This window comes from Corvus brachyrhynchos, unplaced genomic scaffold (assembly GCF_000691975.1).
Source record: "Corvus brachyrhynchos isolate BGI_N302 unplaced genomic scaffold, ASM69197v1 scaffold221, whole genome shotgun sequence".
Classification (NCBI taxonomy): Eukaryota; Metazoa; Chordata; class Aves; order Passeriformes; family Corvidae; genus Corvus; species Corvus brachyrhynchos.
This window is the reverse complement of record NW_008236622.1, coordinates 2,904,388-2,923,129: the sequence shown is the minus strand read 5'-3', so window position 1 is coordinate 2,923,129 and position 18,742 is coordinate 2,904,388. Positions and strand designations below refer to the sequence as shown.

Genomic DNA, 18,742 nt, shown 5'->3' with positions numbered 1-18,742 from the left:
TGCGTTCGTGAGGGAGTCCGTTTGTGTCGGATGAATTTGGAAGGTATTTGCTGTGTTCGCTGTTCAAAGAGTCTCTGAGTAGAGAGCTGCTGTAAAATCGGGTCGTATCTAGACATCCCCAGGATAAGCGAGACCAGTATCTTATGATTTGCGCCATTGGTGGCGGATGGGAAGAGATTTTTCTTTCTAAAATATGCTGCTTGCTTTAAGTCTATATTTAGTTACCTTTGAGTCGAAACGTGTCCTTAAATCAAACTGACCTTAACAGGTCTGAAACGTTAGACTCCGAGGTATGCTTTTAATGGTGTGCTGCATGGCTCTGCGTGCTTGGGGCATAAGCATGGCTGCAGGAGCTGGAGCTGCGTCCTGCCCCGAGTTTGGGTTAGCTCACAACCACAGGGGTACTTCTGCAGTGACATTCGCCAGCGAGCTTGGGAGCTTTGCTCTGGGGCTGTCGGTGGTGGGATGCCTTGCTGTTACATAGCCGGTGCAGTCTGTCCTGAACATCAGAGGAAGGCACGTATTTCTGTCTTTAGCTATAAACGTAGGTTCAGAGAACTGAAAGGCTGCATTACAAAAAATGTAACAAAACCCACTTGTCTGTATAACAGCTGGTTCAGTACTCTTGCAGGCTCGGTATGTATTTTACTGCATGTAGGAGTATTCTACATATACTTCTGTAAGTATTCTACACTAAGGTCTGTCTTGGTCATGGTCTTCTATGTTGCAAAGTAATTTGTTATCCTAAAGACAGTTTTGTAAACCACCCGTGCTTTTGTGTGTGTTTGTTTTTAGGACTGGAAGTAAAGGGGTGAATTAAAGTACATGTCTGGTGCTTTCCTGAATAGGGATCTCCTGAAACATCTTTAGTTTTCTCCCTGATGATAGAATGCTTATCTACCTTGACTTCTTACTTGTCTGATACTCTCAGTGTCTGTTGTCAGCTATGGAATAGTGTCGTTTGATGCTGCGTGGTACTTAAAATGTTCACATGCTTTTATTGCTTTATAATATGAAGTGATATCCCTGCCTTACTTGTGCAGGTGACTATTACATGGTTAAGAAACTCTTAGAGGAAAACAGCTCAGGTGGAATGAACATAAATTGTGTGGATGTGCTTGGACGAAATGCTGTTACCATAACCATTGAAAATGAAAACTTGGACATACTACAGCTGCTTTTGGATTATGGCTGCCAGGTATCCAACACACTTTATTAAAAATGTTCAGTGTAGTCATATATCTTCTTTGTTAATCTGTCAGAATTTGGACATAAATACAGTCTGCCTTTTAGGCAGTTCAGTTCTTTTTCCAGTAAATTGGAAAAAGTAATTGTGAAAGTGGTTTCTTCTCACAAGTTGACTTTTCTAGTGGGATTTTATTGGCAAATGTGTAAGTAACATTTTCTATGATATTAACAAGTTTGCATTTTATTTTAAATGTTACTCCTGTTGCTGATATAGTGCATGCATTATATTCAAGAAAAAAAAAAGGGTATATGGTATGAGTGCCTGATATTAACAAGTGTAAAATGCAAAAATCCTTTTGGCTGTAGAGTATATTAACTTTAAAAACGGTAACACAGAAAAATTCATGTTATATTAGTGGATTTTCAGTTAAGGCAAACATGCATTTCTGCAGTGCTTTCTTGTTAAACTTGATCTCTGCTTGATGGCAGGGCACTTTCCTACCAACATGACTTCTTTAACTGTATGCAGCATCTCTGCTGCTGCTGGGAGAGGTGAAGCTATGATGGCTTAAATATGTAAGACAGGGGAAAGTAGCATCTTTTATTACATTGTTTCATATTGGGCAAGAATAAAACCACAAGCTTTTCCCTATCTGAATTAATGGCAGTAATAAAAGCTGTGTAATTTTCTTTTATTTTTTTAGAGCAAAAATCTGAATTGGAAAATGAAAAGCTGCTTATCTCAGCTTAACAGAAGGTGCAGAAGTGGTTGGTTACCAGCCAAGAAGGAAAAAGCTTATTTTCCTAGCTGGACCCCACAATTACAAATCCAGGGTTGAAGTATCCTGTATGCCTAAGCTGTGTTACACAAACATTTGCTTTTAATGTGTCTAATAACCTGGTAGACTGTGTCTTTAAACTTGATTTTTGCAAGTCTTATGCATCATCTTTGCTGGAAAGTAATTTACGGAATTGATTCTTCTGCTGTTTGTGCAATTAAACAAATTGTCACTAAATCTTTGTGAACTCCTGCAATGGCAACCTGAATTTGTATCCTGATCATATGTCTGGTGATAATACAGAACATCATTTTAGTACTTTAAAAATAAATTAAAAAAATATATTAAAAAAATGCAGTTTGGCTTGAGTTTGTCTCTTTATGCTGTTTAAGTTTCTGCTGTTTTCACATATGTTTTGTTTTCTTTCCTTAGTCCTCGGATGCACTTTTGGTGGCTATTGACTCAGAAGTGGTGGGAGCTGTTGACATTCTACTTAATCACCGACCAAAACGATCCTCCAGACCAACCATTGTGGTTAAGCATTGTTACTCCCTGATTTTTGGTTGGGAAGGCTATTGCTTTTTGGGTATCTGTAATATTTAAAACAATATTCTTAAATTCTGCATCTGTAAAGTGATAGAATCTGGACACCAGGGATTATTTTTGTAGCCTCTTTTGTCTTGAAAGATGAAATACGTTATTTTGCTTTATCACCTAAGGAATCCAGTGGCTTTATACCTGACAAACACATGCCTAGTTCAGAAGAGAAAAAAACCTAGTGGTTATAAATCTTTTCTAGTAGTCTGTTTACAGGGTGGTTAGCAGCCTTGACTTATAAAGGGTTTATTCATGTATTGAAGCTTCATAGATTTTTAGAGCAAATCTATAAACATCAGACCTTTACCTTGAAATGAATCAGTTGAAACATACCTTGTCAATGGTTAAGTACCAAAGAACTTTTGAAAGCACAAAGTAGAGGTAGAGGGAGGGAAGGAATAAAGTGTTGTGTAACAGAGTATGGCACTTTCAGGGTATTTTTTCTCCACTTCAGCAGTAAATACAATAATTTTTTTCACGGACTAGACCAGAATAACAGTTTTTAATATCATACGTCTGTTGGAAAAATAGACAGTATTTCTATGTAAATTAACCAGAAACATATCTGGATCTGTTACTGTTTTTCAGTATTTGTCTGACAGGTTGTTACCTGACTGTTGTTACATATTTTTCCTTCTTTTCATATTATGAGACATTGGAAAGTATTTTGAAGGAGAAATTCTTGGTTGAACAGTCAAAAACCCCCTTACATATAGTAGAACTGTAGGTAATAAATTTAGATACTTCCTACATTTTGTTCCAGAAATTAATGGAACGCATTCAGAACCCAGAGTACTCAACAACCATGGATGTGGCACCAGTAATTTTAGCTGCTCATCGTAACAACTATGAAATTCTCACCATGCTGTTGAAGCAAGACATATCATTACCCAAACCTCATGCTGTGGGCTGTGAGTGCACACTGTGCACTGCCAAGAACAAAAAAGATAGTCTGCGACATTCCAGGTAAGACTTAGCAGTCATAGGCCATAATAAAAAGATTCTTAATTCTCAGGTATTGCCTGGGTCAGATTCAGTATGTTTCCTGTTTCTTTTAAGGTAAAGTTTGTGAGTGGATTCCTTTAGTATATTGTAACTCTTTTTGTGAGAGATGGTAGTTCTTGGGGATGGGTTGTGCCTGAAAAGGCTGGTGGGAGGCAGTGGCTTTTCTTGTAATTTTGGTTTTATACTTTCAGTCATTGTGCATAGTCACTAAGTGCCTGTCCTTTCTACCAGTTGTGTCTCAAACACTCTAGCTACCTTTGGCTTGGGGCCATAGGGACTACACAAATAAAATTTTGCTCAAGTTAGTTAATGCTTGGGGGCTTGTGAACTGGCATGAGGAGGTGGCTAATTCTGTATCCTGTTCCTAAAAGAGTTTATGTGGCATGGATTGATGAATGCAAACTAAAGACAATTTTTCTCTTTTATTCTTTGGTATTTTTGAAAGTAGAAAGCTTTTTAATAAAGATTCAAATGAGGAGAGGGATTTAGCAATCTGGGAAATATTTTGTGTGGTTAACTTGAGAACGTATTTGAGGGTTAAATAAATTTAATATGTGAGAGGATAAAAAATCACAGAGTTCAAAGATTGTAACTGTACTGTAATTACAATACACTATTAATTATTGCATAATTACTCCAGTCTGTATCCAAAATACTGAAAAATAAGAGAAGTGAGAGTATTTGAGTTTTTGGTAGTGAGCTGGTGCAGGCCACCTTCTGGTATCCATCCTATACACCACGCCATTAACTTGAGTATGAGTAAAGATGTCAGGGTATCCCAGGCAGACAAACAATAGAAATATTTGAGATAGCAGCTCTTATTTAATCTAGAACTTCTGCTGATGTACTGATAACAGTGGAAGTACTGAGGAAAAGAAGAGGGAACCTTTTTGGCTGATTTTGGATACTTAGGGGTTCTAAATATATAATGTATCTTCCAGGACACACTGCGTTTGATGTTTGTAGTGTCTGATTTTAACAATCCAAATTGTTTCATCTTTCAGCTGACTATTTTAGGCAAACCTTTGGAACAGGTTCTGATTTGAAGTTGCTAATGAAATGAAACATCCTCATTTTGCTTGCTGTTCTTTTGTCACAGGTTTCGTCTGGACATTTATCGGTGTTTGGCCAGTCCTGCCTTAATAATGTTAACAGAGGAGGATCCAATCCTACGAGCTTTTGAACTCAGTGCAGACTTGAAAGAACTAAGCCTTGTTGAGGTTGAATTCAGGTAGGAATTGAAAACACAAATCACTTTGAATACTTTTATGAAATTACAGGTGTAGAAATACATATGCATTAGAAAATGTTTATTCCTAATTTTTTGTAAGTGAAGTGTTTAAACTGATAATTAGATGTAATAAGTTATATAATATAATTTATGCCTCATTAGTAGTCATTTTGACAGTTTAATTACTTTAAATCCTTTTAGGTATAGACATTTCAATGCATGTAGTTGCACCAACAGTTCAAATTTCAGCTCTACTCTGCAAAAACAAACAGAAATTATGCTAAATGCTGACTTATTTGGAATTCACACACCTATTAATCATATCAATATCTCATTAGTACTCTGTACTTTTTTTCTGTATCAGGGTAGAAATATGCAATACCTTGATTATACTGACCTGACTCATGTTGAGAGTTGTTTTGGGTTTTGTTTCTTAATTTTGCTCCTTATTATGTAAGACTTTGAAGAGGGCATGTGTGTATGTATGGTTACATATATATGTGTATATATTTAAAATATGCATATGTGTGTAGAAGACTTCATACTGAAAATGCTCTATATGATGAACAAATGCTCAATATAATTTCATGTTTAAACAACGCAGATTCTACCATTTTGTAACTTACCGGCACAAAAGCTTTCCAAGAATGTGAAAGCAAGTGTTTATATAGAGTAAAATTCTACTTTCCTAAACAACATTTGAATTTTCTGGATTTTAGCTGCTTATCTTTCTTATTAAGAGTTCAATTTTTGGATTTTTGTGATACAGCTTGGTATTAAAATGGACTGTGTGCAAGGTGAGATAAGGAAATCGTGTGGTTTCTTTTCATGTGTTTAATATATTAATACATAATATTTAGTGAATAGACTAGTTTTCAGATGACAGGAATAAAGCAAAACCTCAAACAATTTCCCATCCAGTAGGAAAGTCCAAGTGGTTACTTACCAGTGCCATATTTTGTGACTGCTACACTTTCTCATCTCCTGGAAATAACTCTAAGCTTTAACTCTGTGTATGGAAATCATGACATAAGAATTCGTATACTGTAAGTCTGTTTGTCAGATTTTCTCTAGTGATCTTGCAAACTAAACTGAAGTGTAATTGTCATGTTATGTGGAGAAAACTACTCAGAGTTGTCTTAGGAATGCTTGGACCTTGATATAGGACTTCTGGGGTGGTTTCTTTTAATTTGTCTTGACATATCATACAATCCCAACCAAAAATGTATCATTCATGATTTAATGGAAAATACAGAACCAGTGGAATAGTACATACTGCTTCTGTGTATTTCAGAAATGATTATGAGGAGCTCGCTCAACAGTGCAAAACCTTTGCTAAAGATTTACTTGCACAGGCGCGGAATTCCCGGGAGCTGGAAGTGATTCTGAATCACACCTCCAGTGATGAACATGTAGACAAGCGAGGATTGTTGGAAGAGAGGATGAACTTAAGCCGTTTAAAACTTGCAATCAAGTATAATCAAAAGGAGGTTTGTCTTCGCAGTAACTTGATAGACTTTCCGTATCATATTTTGCTAGTAATTAATTACTTTGTTGTTCTGCCTCTGGATGCAGAAGTGGAAATAAATTTACAGGAGTTGTAGAAGAGATGTTAATATACAGGGTATCAGTATGTGAAACAGGGATGCTGCAAGATACTGAGTGTTTCTTCAGTGTTTATTGTGGAGATGAATGCAGTATTTTCTGTATTGAAGTATAGACTACTGCTTTTTTATGAACAGCTCTGGTAGTGGTAATTATTTATTCCGATTCTCATTAAATCCTTGCCTAGAGAGGCATGGATCCTTAGGTGCCAGACATGATTTATCATCTTCTCACTGGTCATTAACTGTTCAGCTTTGTCTCAGGCCTTGCCTGTGCTGTTCAGTAATTAGGTTGGACCTGTGCTGGTACAACTGAATAGCCCCTCTGTTCCAGAATAGCAGCACTTTTTATGCCGTCAATATGCAACTTCCTCCATGGAGAAGGTTATTGTCATTTTTGTCCCCTCATAAATTATAACTCTAGTTTTCTGTGCTGGAAGGCAAATGGGTATTTGTGGGATTCTAGTACAAGGATCAAGGATAGAGTGGAAGTTTCCTTTTCATGCAAAATCCATTTTTAGTTAGCATTTGCAAAAGGAATTATATAATTTTGTCTGTTCTACATGTCTAGGCTTAAACTGTTTGTGAAACTGTTGAAATACATAGCATTTAAAAGTCATAAACTGTAGTTCTGGGCTGCCCTACAACCAGCATTACACATTTCTGGAACGCATTCATTAAGCACACTGAAGTATTTTGGTGTTCCTCTGGGTTTGAGCATAGCTTGTTTTTACTACAGGTCTTGGAAAATAACAACTTTTTTGTGCTGTATGAGGAAAGTATCTGCAGAACTTGTTTTAGTCCTGACAAGATTACTGTAGAGACAGTTTTTGTGATGCATTATAAAATGTGGTAACAGCAAGGTTCTTTTTGTTGGTATTTTTTCAACTAAATGACAAACGATTCTCTAATGAGATACGTTCTTTTGTAACTCTGCGGTGTGATGTTATTGATATGCTAGATTCTAAATAATTAAAAATCAAAACTAATTCTTAAACAGAAAACCATTAGAAGTCTAGTGTGTATAATTTACGTTTAGTTGCTGGCTCTAGAAGGAAATTAAAATAACGGATGTTTATGTTCATCGTGGGTCCATAGCAATTAGGTCTCTTACAAGATAATTATTTCAAGTTGATGTTCTTGCCTTTTCCTGTTAAGTGGTAGCTACATATAGTTAGAAAATTAATTTTAATGATGTGACTTAGTAATGTGTATTAAGAAACCTGAGAGTGATTCCTTGTTTGTTTCTCCCCCTCCTTCCCCCCCAGTTTGTTGCCCAGTCCAACTGCCAGCAGTTTCTCAACACGGTGTGGTTTGGACAGATGGCCGGCTATCGGCGCAAGCACACCTGCAAGAAGATCCTGACTGTTCTGATGGTTGGCATTTTCTGGCCAGTTTTGTCCCTGTGTTACTTGTTAGCCCCTAAATCTCGAGTAGGTCGAATAATTCACACTCCTTTTATGAAGTTTATTATTCATGGAGCTTCGTATTTCACATTTCTGTTATTACTTAATTTGTATTCCCTTGTCTACAATGAGAATAAGAAGAATACCATGGGACCAGCCCTGGAGAGAATTGACTATCTTCTGATAATATGGCTTATTGGTAGGTATGATTTGAGTGATTGGATGACAACTGCAGAATATATATAAAATTGCCAGTTAAGTGGTACATCAGCAGTAAGTAATAACTCAGTCTTTCATTAGCAGTTCTGTAATGCTTGAGTGGAGAAGTAGTTAATAATAAAACTTGGACTTGCTGCAGTGTTGGCACGTGGTTTAAAGATAAAAGTATATGTTGTGTATGTTTATGTATTCATGTTCCATCTTAGTGTAAGAGATTTAAGGTGTGCATTTACCTCATGCTTTTTTCGAAACACAAAAACAAGTATTTTTTCCCATGTTATGGTCTTCCATGTTTCTGTATGTCATGGTCACCGATTATCGTAACTGTACCAGAAAGGCTGCATGTCACTTCTGGTTGATGCAGCAGAGGGAGCACAATTATAATTTTTGTTGAGTTCTCAAGAACTTTTGGTTGAAAATTCATAGAACCTTTTACCTTGTTTTTGGTTGTCTGGCATGCAATTTTTTTTACATTAAAATTTGCCTTTCTTAATGTAAGGTAATTAGATATGTATCATTTGTATCATTGGACTTGTAAAAAGCAGTGATAGAGTGAAAAACAACACAGTTTTTTTCTAAGTAATTCTGTGGGTGATTTATTTCATATTTTAGGGTGAGGGTTTTTTGTGTAATAGTGGTTCCTTTCACAATTGAGCTGTATTAAAACTGTTGAGCAATTCTTGCAGATCTTGGAAATATTTAGTATCCCCCACGCAAGTACAGGCAGGTCTTAAAAGAAACTTGAAAACTTCAAATTTTGAGTACAATTCAGATTCCTCCTTTGCTTCGAAATTAAATATTATAATTTTATAAATTCTTTTGTTCCATCAAGTCTGCTGTAGACAAAGTATGTCATTAGGTGGTCTTGGTAATTTTAATTAAAGGCTATAGACATGTATTTTTTTCTGCATGTAATATTCTAATGTGGATTTCAAGTAGGATTTAAAAATTATATCTAAGCAACATAATCATTAAAATCAGGTTATTTTTCACATTATTGAATCTCAAGTTTTTAAATAGTAATTGCATTTATAATTAAATGCTTATTTTATAATGACATTATACTGATTCCATAAAAATACTCTAAGTTGATAAAGACCGTATTTAGAAAATGTTCTACAAAATCAACTGGAATGAAAAGAATCAAGTATCAAGGATTCACTTACATTATTATATTCCATAGTCCCATTAAAATACTCCCTAAAAATCATTGTCAGAATGGCCACAGCAGAATTTCTAATGTTTCAGGCTAGTAGCAAGTTTTGTGTTGTTCTGGCTAAACTTTCAAAATCATGAATACAAATGTCTTCCATGCGAAAATGAAACAACAGAACTCCAGTTCTTGTGTGTGTAAATACCATCTTCTCCATTTCCTTTTACTGATTCTGTAACAAGTTTAGTGTAAAATACATGGTGATCATATGTAAAATAATATCTGTTCAGTACAATGGCTTCACTTCCCTGTTTGGTTTTTTTTTTTGGTTTTTTTTGCCTGCAGGAATGGTGTGGTCAGATGTCAAGAGGCTCTGGTACGATGGTTTAGAAGATTTTTTAGAAGAGTCCCGCAATCAGCTTAGTTTTGTCATGAATTCCTTGTATTTGGCAACTTTTGCCCTCAAAGTTGTTGCCCATAACAAGGTGAGCACCAATCTTCATAGATCCAAAGCTCCTCTGGGACTGGCTGAGCAAATATGATTTTAGTACATTGCTGCAAAATACGTTAAGGTACATTACATGTGGTATGTTAGTAGTAGGGTGTTGTGGTTAAGTGTAAACATTAGTAATAGCCTAAAGTGTGGGTGCAGTGTAAGCTTTGGGCTTAAATGCTCTCTGTGGTATGGGCCATGGAGCTGTCAAGACCTTGGGTCTTGCTGCACCTTGGTCTTCAGAGAATAGTTGATGAGGCAAATAGCAGTTAGAAAACATATCAAGACATGTCTAAGTGCTTGGAAACCCCAAACAGAGCTAATGTCTTCCTTGTAAGAACTGGCTAGTCTTCCAAATGGCTTGAGTTTTGTTTAGGGAAATGCATCTCATCAGATTTGGCATTTGAGCTTGCCTGATTCCATAGGTCAGTACTTTGCAGAAAGCTAATAGTATTCTCTGTGTTTGGATTGCCTGATGCCTTTTTGTTGCGGAAAGTTTTATTTCGCTTTTGAGTACATATACTCGAATGTCATAAGTGGCGGTGGTGGATTTTTAATTGATTTTTGCTTGGTGGGGCTTTTTTGATTGGGGTTTTCTTTGGTAGTAAGGATAAAAGCCCTGAGACTATAGAGGAGCCTTGCCTTGTCTCTATAAAAAGCCATCTGGATTTGATTGAAAATACGAGTTTTGAAAATTATTATTGCCATTCTATTGCATGTGTTGTTAACCACACAGCACATGGCAAACTGCCAGGCCAATTGAATGTGTATATTTCAGCAAAATCCAAGCCAGTGCAGTAGCGCTGTTATTGTGTCTTGAAAACTGTAAGTTGACAGCTGTCTGGCAGTTGGGAGGGAAATAAACTGGTTCAGTTCTACCCAACTTGGTGTTTGGCTCATTTCCCTATCCTAGCATTGATTCAGAGGCTGGTAATCATTTAGAAAGGAAGGCTCCATTTCTTGGAAAAAGACTAGAGGGAGAATGCCACATTGGGCTGCCTTCCCAGCCATTTGCTTTGCAACCAGCATGTCTCTAGTATTAGTTCCTTTGCTGAGATAAGAGCCCATTGTTGCCAATTTAAATTGTAACCTTTTTGAAGATGCATGACTCCTGTCCTATAGACTAGGCATATAATGGGGGTTTTGCCCCTTTTATATGGCAAAATTTATTTTAATAGTTTATAAATCATATAGAAAACCAAATAAAAATGTTCAGTTTGTATCTTAGGTCCATTGTAGGCACTGAAACTGTAAGAAATAAAGGAAGAGTCTCTGTAGCAGAAAGATTTGTACACATGAAATGCAGTGTATAAAAAAATACTTACCCCTATTTAGTGCCATCTTTGTGCAGCAGACTTTTGGGCAAGTTATTATAAAGCAGCTGTGAGTTCCTTAGTTTTCGAATGTCCATTTTGAGACAGCAGAAGCTGGTAATATAAATGCTGAATGTTTGAGCCAAACTGAAAGTTAGCAATCTGTGGATATTCCCTGAGTAAGTTGAATAGTAGTACTTAGTGGATAATACTTCAATCAACAGTTTACTTGTGACTCCCATTCTCTGCAGCCACTGATAAAATCTGTTGAAGGAGCCCCAAGTCATAAGTCTTTCCAAAACTGGTTAAGATCAGCTGTCACCACACAGCAACTGCATGTGTACATCGGTTTTCTTTGTAGCATTTCAATCTTATTTTTGATTGAGGCCTATTGTAGTAGGCAATGTATGTGTTTATAAAGTGCCTAAGTCCCTGTTTCAATAGACCATGCAAAACAGAGTAGAAGTGAAAGCAGAACAGAGGAATAAATGGTTTGAACAAGTGAGTGGCAGAGTTAGGTGTTGAATTTAAATTGTCTGATTTCTGGCTCCCTCTGGAATGGCTTTTAAAATGCCTTTGTCTGAAAGAGGTATGACATCTATGAGTGATATATGTTCATTTCATTTATGCTCTTACCTGTTTTGGAAGCAGAAGTGGGGAGAGGTGTATGGGTGAATTTCTGTATTTATAATGTCAGTGATCTCAATTTGTCCTTTTTATGTTGCAGTTTCATGATTATGCTGAAAGGAAGGACTGGGATGCATTCCATCCTACCCTAGTGGCAGAAGGTCTTTTTGCCTTTGCAAATGTTCTTAGTTACCTGCGTCTCTTCTTCATGTACACAACCAGCTCCATTCTGGGACCACTCCAGGTGAATATAATTACTGCTCGAAAAAGTATTAAACCTAATTTGCTGTCAAGAGTCTTACTGAAAATAGGAAAAGAAGATGTTAAAGAAAGAAAGTGAAAAGTAGAAGGAAGTGATACTGCATTGAAGTTTGATTTTTTTTTTTTAATTAATCTCTTGTGTAAAACATACTGATTTAGATGGGCAAAGGTAAGAAAAAGAGTGAAAGACCTTGTGTAGTTCAGTTAAGGTATTCTTCCATGATAGCTGTACCTATACTGTCTTTTTGTTTTCATCTGTTTTAAGCTTAACATACCACCTAAGTTTTCACAGTTGAAAAGTGTAAGGATCAGGTTCTTCCTGTAAAGTTTTATGCAAATAATTGCCTTCTTATCTCTAAAGAGATAGATGAATGAAGTGTGTAGCAAGGAAGAGTAATCAAGAGCCTTTCTGTTTATGTCTGTGATCTCATTGAAGCTACACCTTGAGTTGTGCAAATTGCTTTTGTTTGAAAAATATAAATCTCTCGAGTATTGCAATAGTCACCCATTTATTGGCAGTTATAAGAAGGGAGAACAGGTTTCTTCTTACTCGGAATTTGTTGGAGCCTTCCAGTGAGTAGGGATGACAGTAAAACCTCCCACATTTTAATTACCTAATTTTCTGTTATACATTTTAAATGGAAATGTATTTGCACACTTCGAAAAAAATATTGAAGTCTTGGTGTTGCATTAAGCATTAGGGTTGTACAGATTGATTGAACACTGAAGTCACTCCACATTTTAAAGAGATTCACTGTTGAATGTGCATATTTATTTATGTACTAGATCTTTCACAAGTTTTTTATTAGAAGGCTGTGTTATGAAATTTTCCAAGTAAATAAAAACAGTCAACAGTCACCCCATTCAGAGGCACACAGGAGCTTATGTTATTACTGCTGGCCGAGGGCTGGTGCAACAACTCTTGCAGTATTTACTGAAAGTAGGTCACAAAGTTCAAATGGTGGTAATCAAATATGGCATGGAAACCCAACAGTGGGGGGCGGGGGAAGGCAGCTACCCTGTTCTGTTGGCTCTTAAGAGTTATTTTTAAGCATTCAGTTACTTGACTCATTGGTTAATAAAACCTGTTATAATCCAGATTTGTAAATTGGCTGTATGTGGTGCTTTTTATTGTTAACAGAAAGTAGAATAATACTCCCCTAGATTAGATAATTAGATTTCAAGTGCTTAGAAATTGTAAATACTTAGAGAGGGAAAGTGTAAACCTATGAAGAAAGCAACTGGCATTTGGGATGGGTTATTACACTCTATGCCAAACAAAACAGTTTCAGGCAGTTTGCACTTTTTGTGCATTCCTGTTTCATCTACTTTGTCTCTCTCTTAGCTGGAGCCATGTGTGAATTAAAAGGTGAATGTTGTTGGGATTTGGGTTGGGGTTTTTTCCTTAAAGGGTTAGATGTGATGAAACAGTTCAATGGGGAGTACAGTCATCCTCTGACCAAACACGCACACAGTTGGTGCAGAGCTCTGCCCACAGCTGCAGAGTCTCCATGACCATTACAGACTGTACAAACTCTGAATGTGCTGTGCTGCAGGAGGTACTGGGTGAGTTTCCAGCAGCAAAGGAGGGAGCAGGAATTCATCTCCAGAAAAGCTGTGCTTGCAAAACCTGGCAATTGTGTTACAGTTCTGGACTATGATTTGGTACAGATTTTGATTCATATAAGACTAGGCTTTCCACACACCGATTTATATAGATTAGATTTACCCAATCCCTTTTTACATATATTTGCATTCTTTATAATGGTACACTGTTCTGAAGAAGTTTGTAGGAAGACTAATTAAATTATGTAAACACTTTATGCTGGGTCTGTGTAAAACATTGTGCTTATGTCAAAAGCAAATCAAAGTCTTTCCTTTGGAAAAAAATCACAAGCGTTTGTTTAGGTTTTTTTTAAAGGTGCTGTATTTCTAATGTTGCAAAGTTCTGTATAGGGTATTTTGAATTAGAAACTAATGATCCAGCTTTACTGTCATGCCTTCTATGCTTTATTCTTCAATTTCTGTGTGCCTACACACGTGTTTATTTGAAATCATATATAAAATGTACAGTGAACTAAGTCTGTATTCTGCAGATGGGCTTTGGTATACTGGCTGGTTTTTTATTAGTGATAAATTATGATTCCAAATGTTTTGATTAATTCAGTGTTCTTCTAAGTATTTTATTAACTTTCTATGATGGCATTTTATGTTCAAATGTGTTTACTGCTTTTGTCTGTTGACCTGTGAGTTCCTTATTACCATTCGTATTGCAAATAAATAACAAGGTGTACATAATATTGCTTATGGTTATTTGGAGGATACTGTTTTTCCAGGTGATGTTAAAGCTACTTACATTTTCTTTTTAATATCTAGAATTTTTCTCTGAAGAACAGTGTACAAGGGTATCTCCTGACCTCAAGGTCTGTTTAGCATATCAAAATTTAACTTAAATATGTAAAATGTAAATAGATTTTTTGTTGATCAAAGGCTGAAGGAGACAATACAAATAAAAATAACTACATGTTTAACTAAAATTAGAAATAAATCTATTTCACAGATTTCAATGGGGCAGATGCTACAAGATTTTGGAAAATTTCTGGGCATGTTTCTTCTTGTCTTGTTCTCATTCACAATTGGATTGACACAACTTTATGATAAAGGATTTACTGTAAATGAAGAAAAAGACTGTGCGGGCATTTTCTGTGAACAACAGAGCAATGACACATTCCATTCGTGAGTTTGATATCTGTAACATAACTGCATTGTTTGAGCCCTTAATCCCTAGTAATTAAACAAATTTGACTGGATTTTTTCACTGATCTTGAATTTACATTAAACACTTTTGGTGTTAGGTTTACCTAACCAGATTTTTTTTCTTGTTTTTGTAGGTTTATTGGTACATGTTTTGCTCTCTTTTGGTATATATTCTCCCTGGCACATGTTGCAATCTTTGTGACACGTTTTAGCTACGGTGAAGAATTACAGTCTTTTGTGGGTGCTGTTATTGTTGGGACCTACAATGTGGTGGTTGTGATAGTATTAACTAAACTCCTTGTGGCAATGCTTCACAAAAGTTTTCAGCTGATAGCAGTAAGTGGTTTCTGATTAATTGCCAATTACCAGTATCTTTTGATTTTACACAAATTTCTTCCTGTGATGTGTAGACTTATTATCTACAGACCTCATGGACGAGCTCTGTCTGTGAGCTCGTATTTTTCCTTCAAATAAGAGCTGCTTATTTACTTGGATAAAAAAAAATTGTAATGTTCATGTTGAATGTGTGCAGGGCTTTGGCCCACTGAGAATTGATGACTTTCTAGATACAATGGCTGTTCAAATGCTGGTTTTGGTATGTGTGGTGCTTTGGCATTTGATATGGGGTTATACCTTCTGAATTTTATACTAGAGTATATAGTGAATTGTAGAAAGATGTACTTATTTTAAGTATTTAATATTAGACTATTCAAACAAACCTATTAAAATACTCTGTAATCTATCTATTAAAATGCTGTATAACCAAAGTTAAATAATGGTCAGTTTTTCAGGTATGAGAAAATTAAACTTACAAAATAACCTGTTAATATTTCTGCTTCTTTTCTCTGTTAATGTTTCTGATGTATTAGAATCATGAAGATAAGGAGTGGAAGTTTGCTCGTGCCAAGCTTTGGCTTAGCTACTTTGATGATAAATGCACACTCCCTCCACCTTTCAACATTATACCCTCTCCCAAGACTATCTGTTACCTTTTCAACAGTCTCAGTAAATGGATCTGCTCTCATACATCAAGTGGCAAAGTGAAACGTCAGAACAGCCTAAAGGTGAGGAATGATTGGGAAAGCTCTAGGCTCTGCAGCTGGAAAGGTGCTGCTTGCTAAAATGAAGTAGCAGATTGCTGCATGAAGCTGCCTGTCATAAGATGAATGCTACTAAGATAAATAGGAGCTACAGAATAATGTGTGTCACATCCAAGATAAATAAGTGTTACCTATTTCTTCTTAAGTAAGGTTCTATTAACTTTCTGGTTTGGGAATTTCAACCCGCTTCCCTCCAACCCCCAATTCCCCCAGAAACAGTCAGGGAAAAATGCTTGGATTGAATGAAAATACGTAAAAACCTCAAGGAAGTATGTGCTAATCTCAAAAATGGTGAGGTTAGAATATTCTTTGGAGAAGGTAATTGATTTTAAACATATTACAGAAGTGTCAGAATAAACAACCAAAAAAGATCACGGAAGCCTCTCATTGTTGGGGAAGGGATTTTTTATTTGTTTATTTTATAAACATTTTTTTTGTACCCTGCAATTTTGCGTACTAATTTTGCATCTTCTTGCTGATGAAAATAGCATTAAATAAACAAATTTAAACACTTTATGGAATTTGCACTGAGAGGCATTCAGGGTTATGGAACTCTTAATTGCTCACAGAACAATTACCAAGCCAGGTAGATAAAAATTCTCAGTTTTGTTGGTACAGCAGATTATAATTTAATTTGAATTTTGTGGACAATTTATAGGCATTGTATATTTGTGCACATCAGGATGTGTTTATAAAATTGCTTTGTTATTTTGTTCATATTTCTTCTCTGTATAATTGTATACAGGCTTTAGGGCTCAAAAATCACTTGCATAGTAAATATCTTATATTTGTTTAAAGGAATGGAGAAATCTGAAACAGAAGAGAGATGAGAATTACCAGAAGGTGATGTGTTGCTTAGTCCACCGTTACTTGACTTCCATGAGACAGAAGATGCAAAGTACAGATCAGGCCACTGTGGAAAACCTCAATGAACTGCGGCAGGACTTGTCAAAATTCCGGAATGAAATGAGAGACCTGCTTGGCTTTCGGACTTCTAAATATGCTATGTTTTATCCAAGAAACTAAGGCCTAACTTTTAAACAAAAGGTGTGTGCTTTTAGATACCATAGGTGGAAGTGTTGACCTAATTCTTTTGCCAGATCGTATAGACGAGAAGATTATTGCACAAAAATACATTTGAAAATGCGTTTGCATGAGTTGCAGCTCGGTGCCCAAGATGTCAAAATGAATGCAAAAACAGATACACTAATTTTCTTAACCTCTTAATCTTGGTGTGTATATAAAAATTTGTATATAGGAGTTTTCTAAATGTTCCTCAGACTGTCTGTGGCTGTCAGGTGTTAGAGCTTCATAACTAGCACAACATGTTTCTTTCTTCTATTTTTGCTGTTTGTTCTTTTTTGATACTTGTTTTTCAAGTTGTGGGAGAAGACAGACTTTTTAAAATAAAAATCCAGCCTGTTTATTTTTAATAGAAAAGTCAGATAAAGAATAATAGAAAATTTCCAGCACAGTTGGAAATTATGTATGACTGTAGGTTACAGTGCACATGAAGACTGTATGGCTCTGAAAGAGGCAGTTCTAGTTTTGTATGTTAACACTGACTGTAAACTAACATTTATAGAATACAGCAAATCAAATCATCAAGACTTTTCACTTTGGTGGGAACATTGACATTTTGAACACAAAACAGACCATTTCTTGAATGTTTATCATTATGTGTAAGACAATCAAACCCTGCTTGGATTTTTCAGCAGTGCCTCAATAGTACATTTTAATATACATGTTAGGATTGAGAACAGAATTTTAAAACCAACCTGTGAACATTAAATGTTTAGTATCTTGGGTTTTTAAAATCTAGATAAATTATTTGAATTATTAAAATCTATGATTTCATGAAAATGAGGTGGAGCCACATGAGTGCTATTGGTTGCAGTGCTGAACAATTCCTGTGAACCGTTCTCCACTTCTTTCTGTGAGGTCATTGAGTCTTGTCATTGGAGAGATGTACTTTAGAAGGGTCTGCTTGACACAGATTTTACATATCCTATATTTAAATTTTTCTTTTTTCCTGTTTTTTAGCAGAATTGTTGCCAAGCTAGACATTATTTTTTGTGTCAGGAAAACTGTGTTTTGTGAAAATAGTTTATTTGACTTTGCTTACAATGGACAGTAAGGGCTTTGTGGATTTTCTGTGCTAGAGGGTCCTATATGGCTTTATATGCTTGTATATAATTCAAGCTGACAAACTGTAATTGAGAAATGTGAAATTCCCCTATTTTTAATTACAAAGTAAGTATATTCATGACAGCTAAAGGATTGATTAACAGTTTTAGTATTATGATGGTGCTCTTCTGAAATGGTCGTATGTCCGGAAGGCGCAGGTAGCCATTGAGGTCTTTGATTGCAGTTGATTTTGGGAGATTGACAGAGTGGGTGCTTACGTGAATGTTTACTTTTTTGAAGGAATTCTTATAAAACTCTTTCTTGTAAAGGTGATATATTTTCCGTACTATGAAATTATGTATTTCTGAACTAGGTTTTAATACTCTGCTTCTAGAAGTGTTAAGAGTATAGAGGAATTCTGATATGTGTTGGCTTTTCATGGGAATAGGAAGTTAACGTCCTGGTTGAAAGCAAAGAGGATCAGTGAGTTTTGTATTTGGACTGAGATCTCGTGTTTGAATAATGCACCAACATAAAAACTATGTGCTGTGTATGTTGTGTATATTCAAGAAAGGAAGCAAATAAAAGCTCTTTGAAAAATATGGTTGTATGGTTGGTCGTATTGCAAACACATTCTATCAGTTACCACATCGAAAGTATTTTCTTTGTCATGCTGAGGTAGTAAGTTTAAGGAAGGTAGGTGGTGTTAATGTGTTACTGCCTTTTTCCTTCTGGACCCCTCCTGTTCGGTTCATTGAAATGGCTTCATGCAGTGCCATGAAGTGATGCTGGTTCCAGACCAGCTGGGTTAGATCCCAGATGCACTGTCAGCTGTTTGGCACTGGGATGGTTAGTTGTGGGAAGCTGGGGGTGTTGAGAGTA

At 36.0% G+C, this 18,742-nt stretch overlaps 1 protein-coding gene across 3 annotated transcripts; it reads left to right on the top strand.

Annotated features, from left to right (window-relative positions):
• Positions 1-6: 6 nt before the first annotated feature.
• Positions 7-18,462, top strand: TRPC1 (transient receptor potential cation channel subfamily C member 1). Of its 3 annotated transcripts, XM_017726475.1 has the most exons (14): positions 7-43; positions 1,044-1,198; positions 2,400-2,501; positions 3,328-3,530; positions 4,669-4,800; positions 6,095-6,290; positions 7,673-7,837; positions 7,943-8,009; positions 9,528-9,667; positions 11,716-11,859; positions 14,437-14,612; positions 14,768-14,969; positions 15,503-15,697; positions 16,532-18,462. In XM_017726475.1, exons 1-14 carry the CDS (start codon positions 31-33, stop codon positions 16,757-16,759), a joined length of 2,118 nt encoding a protein of 705 aa, XP_017581964.1. In that variant the 5' UTR covers positions 7-30; the 3' UTR covers positions 16,760-18,462. The 3 variants fall into 3 exon arrangements, with proteins under 3 accessions (XP_017581964.1, XP_017581963.1, XP_017581965.1); XM_017726474.1 differs by having other exon boundaries at positions 7,673-8,009; XM_017726476.1 differs by lacking the exons at positions 7-43; positions 1,044-1,198 and having other exon boundaries at positions 2,484-2,553; positions 7,673-8,009.
• Positions 18,463-18,742: the final 280 nt, after the last annotated feature.